Source organism: Diospyros lotus, chromosome 10 (genome assembly GCF_014633365.1).
Source record: "Diospyros lotus cultivar Yz01 chromosome 10, ASM1463336v1, whole genome shotgun sequence".
In the NCBI taxonomy this organism is placed as follows: domain Eukaryota; kingdom Viridiplantae; phylum Streptophyta; class Magnoliopsida; order Ericales; family Ebenaceae; genus Diospyros; species Diospyros lotus.
The window spans coordinates 23,815,550-23,821,549 of record NC_068347.1 but is presented as its reverse complement, the minus strand read 5'-3'; the positions used below and the strand labels follow the sequence as shown (position 1 = coordinate 23,821,549).

The following is a 6,000-nucleotide window of genomic DNA, read 5'->3' as shown; positions in this document are numbered from 1 at the left end:
ACATGGGGCAGTCTTCAGTTGACTGCTTTGATTCCCTTCAATTTATTATTGAATCGATTAGTGCAATTGTTAACCTTCAAAGTCTTCACTGATTGAAGGGCCAAATCTGGTTACTGTCTCCCCGCTGATGTCGTTCTCCATCACCTTTCCGAGTTTTTTTTATTTATTTATCAATAATAAAATATATAGATCAAAATGAACTGTACAAATACATATGGCATGCCCAGTTAATACAAAAGAAATGACCAAAGCTAATGACCCATAGCAAGGGCCTCATAGTGAGTTAAAATATGAGGATACAAAGCAAAAACAACCCTATATACATGTGTTTTAAATCTCTTAATGATGTTATTCATGGATGGACTTTGGCCTTAAAAAAATATGACGGTTCCTAGCTGTCCAAAGAAAGTAGACCGCACTAGCAAGCGTAATTTTCTTGACCTTACTCTGCCAAGAAGACCCACGAGCCTTTTTTTTAAGCCATTTTAAGGTGTTAGCAATTGAAGACATACACCTGTGGATGCCAAGCCAGCTTTATGCCCCCAAATCATTGAACTCACTAAACACTGGAAGAAAACATGCTGATGTGACTCGTCACAAATCACAAAGACCGTAGCTTCTGTTGATGTCCAAAAATCGCATATTATCCTTCATTAACAGCTTGGATTTAACACTAAGCCACAGCATAAAGGCATGCTTAGGGGTAATAGACGCATTCCAAACGTCACCGGCCCATATCTTTAATTAGAAAAGACCATGCTGCTGCTCGTCATGGCTCTCATTGGCCTACTTCTCTCCGCTAGTGCGTCTTTTTGGCGATGCCTCTCACTAGCTGACTCTCTCAAGTGAGTGGTAATCCCTGTTGCTCAGAACAGGTTGCGGCCCTCTAGATCATGATCGTGCGACGCAGGACCCTCGGTATTTAGAGATCATGCACTTCATCTACATAGGTGCTTCCATGAGTTGATATCCAAACTCAGGTGTAGCTAACTTCTTAGCTTCTTGAGTTGGAGAGAGGATATCAGAATATCTAGACAACATTACTTGAATATTTTATAGATCTTTTACATATTCTTTGTAATCTTTCCATAATTTTCTATTACCTTTTTAGATTAGTCTTCATTACCCTTTTAGGTTAGTCAAAGAAGCTATATATACCCAGTATACACCTTTTACATCACTATAACAAACATACAATACTCTCTTTAACAATAACAAGTCCTCATTGAAGAAGAATCATACATATGTTGCTCATGCTAATTGGATCACTAATTGAACAATTTTTTAGACAAGTGAATGTATTTATTGTAAAAAGGTGTTAGTCAATTTAATATCGCGCTCCTAGGTATGATATGTATACACAAGGTCAAAGAATACAAGAATATTTAAACCAATGCCTTTATACCATATACTAATTCCACTCAAAGCTATATACCATGTGCACCCAACTTCTTGTAAATATAACACGACCTTTACAAAAATGATAAACATGTCAGCTAATTGATCATTTGAGTTAACAAAATCAATAGCTATATCTCTTGAGAGTAACTTCTCTCTAACAAAAATGACAATCAATCTCTGTGCGTTTGGTTCTCTCATGAAATAATGTGTAAAAATTGTCTAGTTATCAACAATGAGTTTCATAGTGCCAGTTTCACCACATTTCAACGAAGGAGATGTTTTAGCCATATAAGCTCACAAGTTCCTAAATCCATGGCTTAATATTCAACTCTTGCACTTGATTTTGCAATTATACTTTACTTCTTACTTTTCCCATACATATTGCAACCAATAAGAACACAATACCAAAAAGTTAAATGCCTATCTAGGGAGAACTTGCCCAATTTGCATTTGTGTAACCAACAATTTGAGCATGTCCCTACCGGTATAATAACTACCCTCTTCCTAGTGCTTCCTTTATATATATGAGAATCCAAACCACATCCCACCAGCTATCACATGGTGAATTCAAGAATTGACTAACAACAATGACTGCGAGGTAGTTTGGTTTTCCAACAAATCATTAGTATCTGCTAGTATCAAGTAGTAACTCCCCCTGTTCTAGTACAAGTTGGACATTTGGATCCATATGAGTGTCCACAGCCTTGGAACCCAAGAGGCCCATTTCTTCAAGAACATCTAAAGCATATTTTCATTGTGAAATTAAACACCATCTTTTGAATTAGTTACCTTTATTCTCGAAAAGTATTTTAATTTTCCCAAGCAGATGCTTCAATTGGAAAATACCTTCCTAATCATCCCCAATAATGACTATCTCATCCAAATAGGCAACAAATAAATGGAGAGATAGATTGAATTACGACGATAAAAAACAAAATGATCTACCTCACTCCAAGTCATACCAAATTGTTGTATAATTGTACTAAACCATCCAAACCAAGCACATATAGAGTGTTTCAGATCATATAAAGAATTATGGAATTAGCATACTAATCCATACTCTCTCCTTAAGTAACAGACCCAAGTGGTTGCTCCATGTACATTTCCTCTTCCTGTTGATGATGCGGTTAATGCTGAATGGTGGTAATACAAAGAAATAACAGAGAAAATGTATCGCCATGGTCCATATTAGAATTTGAACAAATCTTAGCAACAACACAAAATATATCACCATAGTCCATATTAGAATTTGAGTATGAACTTTGGCAACAAGAATGTTTGAGGCAGGTGGATCCTCAAAATGGGAGCAAGGACGATGATGATAAGTCTGATATGATGGAGCTAGGGCAAATGCAAAGGAGCCAACAGAATATGGAGTTGGAAGGACATCAAAGCAAGGAACAAGAAGAAAATAAAATATAAAAGATGAGTTGAAGCTAATGTGAGAGAACAATGGGGTGGTCTCAAAGAAGGTGACATAAACAAAGATAAAGTACCGATGCAAATAAAGAGAATACACTATTTTATGAAGCCGAGTAGCCCAAAAAGATGTAATTGATAGCCTAAGAAAAAAGGTTGGCCCCTCCAAGAGTAAGATCTTGGACAAAATGGGTACACCCAAATATATAAGGAGGAATCGAATACATAGAATCAATGAGAAACAAAAGAGAGAGGAAATGCATGGTGAAGCATTGGGGAAGGCATGCAATTAATCAAATACCAATAATTAAGAACATCACTCCAAAAATGAAAGGGAACATGAGCATGAAGTAGGCAAGTACGTATTGTTTCAATCAAATGACAATTTTACGTTCAAGAACTCCATTTTGTTGTGGGGTATGAGAACAAGAGGATTGATACAAAATACCTTGTGAAGACACAAAAGTGAAATAAGAAAAATATAATCACTAGCATTATCACTTCACAAAATATGAATAGGGACTCCAAATTGGGTATGAATCTCAGCACAAAAAGATCGAAAGATTGAAAACAACTCAGAATGTTCTTTCATTAAAAACAACTAAGTACAATGAAAATAATGATTAGTGAAGGTAACAACAAAATGTTGAAATCCAAAAGATGAACGAACATGACTCATACCCCATACATCATAATGAGTAATAGAAAAAGTAGACTCATCTTTCTTATGAACTTGACTAAAAAAGAAGTATATGTTTCCCTAACTAACACCACTCACAATCCAAGGAACTTAAACCAAAAAGATTAGGGACCATCTTCTCAAGCTTAGAGAGATTAGGATGTCCCAAATGGTCATGAGTCAAGGCAGGAGCATTTGTGGTTGTGGCAAGAACAGATGATGGAGGTGGAATGAGATGGTAGAGCCTCTGTGACTCATGTCCTATACCGATTGTTTGGACCGTAATCCAATCTTGCACAAGAACAAAATCAACAATAAAAGTGATAAAACAATGAAAAGTGTGGTTAAGCTGACCAATGGAAATCAAATTAAAAGGGCACCTAAGGATATGCAAAACAGAGGACAAGCGTAAGAAGGGAAGGGGTTGGGCATGCATGTACAAGACCTTTGGTAGGTGATTGGCAACAATTTACCATAGTAATAGTAGGAAAAGACTCAGAACATTCAATATTAGTAAAAAGAAAGGGATTACTAGAGATATGATGAGAAACACCTGAATCTAAAATCCAAGGACTAATAGAGGTAGACTGAGAAACAAAAGCGGCAGAATTACCAACGTTAGCAACAAGTGCGACAGATGATGAAAACAAAGACTGTTTGGATGCTTGAAAATATAAGAACTCCTGATAATCAGAATCAAATAGTGAAATGGTCCGAAATGATTTCTTGACTGATAAGTACACAGTAAAATTAGTTCTAGTTTGAGCAACATTAGTGGTGTGAGGCGGTTTCCCAAGAAGAGAGTATCAACCATCTTGTGTGTGGTAGCACAATTACAATTGAGTGTAAACTGTGTAGTGCGGGCAATTACCCAGCCCCCTGCCACTACAATTTCCCCCACGACCTCCTTAATCACTAGTTTAAGAGGATAAAACAGAATGGTCAGCATGTACAAACTGAAAAAGGATAGTAAAAGAGGATACTAGCAACAACTAAGAGAAGACATCATCCATAGAAGTAGTCTCACAAGCCAAAATTCATCAATGAATGATGGAATCAAGATCTACCCAATGGGATGATAATGTCAAGGACCACAAAAAATTTGTCTAGTTGAGTCCGTTTCTTTATCAACAATAAGGGTAATCTGCATTGGCTCCTTAAATTCCTCCACAAGAGCCTGAATCTGGGCAAGAAAGGTCTGCATATCAATATTATGTTACTTCAAATTGACATACTAGAACCACTAGGGCTAAAAGGTGGAGTGGCCAAAGAGAGAGACAGTTAGAGACTGAAGACGCCAGTGACAAGAAGAAAGTATGGCAGTAACGTCACCTATTGCTTGAAATTACGATGAAGGCTTCTAATTTGTTTTGTTTTGGGGAATTAGGGGTTTTGACCAAAAAAATAGGGTTAGGCTTTCATACCACGTAAAAAAGAGCTACTAGTGCACGGGACTCCTCATTTTATGAAGGTCGTATTTATACACAAGTTCTTAATTAATTTGCAAAAAGGGGGTTTCCACAACTCAATCCCGTGAGCATGACCTTCACGTCACAAAGGAGCAACCTCACCATTTCTACCAACACCGGTAGACCAAGGATACTCATGTTGTAAATTTAAGCTAAGAACCTTAAGTCAACACAACATCAATGGTTCAATAAAACACACCATACAAGCACCATTTTCCCTCTTAGAAACTACAAGAAGCTCCAACAAATAAAGTAGGAAAGCATAAAAAAGAAATAACAATTGGCCACAGTTAAACTAGACTAGAGTCAAGAGATGTCTTCATTCCACCAGTCCAAGACTATTGATCCAAGTAATTACTAAGAAAATACCTCAATAACACAACATAATTAAGACATAATACTAAAGCCCAAAGGGCGACAAAAGAGAGTTTCGATACCACTTGCATGTCACTTTAACATTAGTTCATTCGCATATGGTCAAATTCCCTTCTAGCTTGCAGTGCAACCCGACGTCCCTCGACTTTGTCAAGCAATTGCTGTAACCACCTCGTTGTTGTTGCATCTTCCTGAAAGTACAATATCACTGAAGTTATCATCCACCAAATTAAGGAAGAAAAATGTATTTCATCTTTAAAGCACACTTGGAAGTAAAGGGAGCTCCACATGCTTAAGAATACATTATCTCCACACACACAAAAGGGTAGTATGGGATATGTAGTTGGGAAGAAAATTACCAGTCTGATTGAGTATGCTACCAAAAAATTTCTATACCCCAAACACGCACATATGCCCCCACACACAACATATAAATGCCATTTATTTTCTGAATAAACAGATTTATCAACAAAATTGCAGCTACATAAGAACAATGGTAACACATTGAAAAGTCAACATATAATGAAGATTAGACAGGCAATTAAACTAGAAGATTGGTTGTCCATAAAATTCATATCTATAATGAACTTGGTTATGAAGGAAAGGGCATTCCCCTCTAAACTAACACGGTATGTTACAAAAGGCTAACACCCGTTA

At 36.8% G+C, this 6,000-nt stretch overlaps 1 protein-coding gene across 2 annotated transcripts in view; it reads right to left on the bottom strand.

The window, feature by feature from the left end:
- Positions 1–5,146: 5,146 nt before the first annotated feature.
- Positions 5,147–6,000, bottom strand: part of LOC127811394 (uncharacterized) — a 53,591-nt gene continuing 52,737 nt past the window's right edge. For both annotated transcript variants that reach the window (XM_052351205.1, XM_052351207.1), the window contains one exon: positions 5,147–5,534. In XM_052351205.1, the coding sequence (XP_052207165.1) occupies positions 5,427–5,534 (108 nt within the window). In that variant the 3' untranslated portion in view covers positions 5,147–5,426. The remainder of the gene's footprint in view (positions 5,535–6,000) is intronic.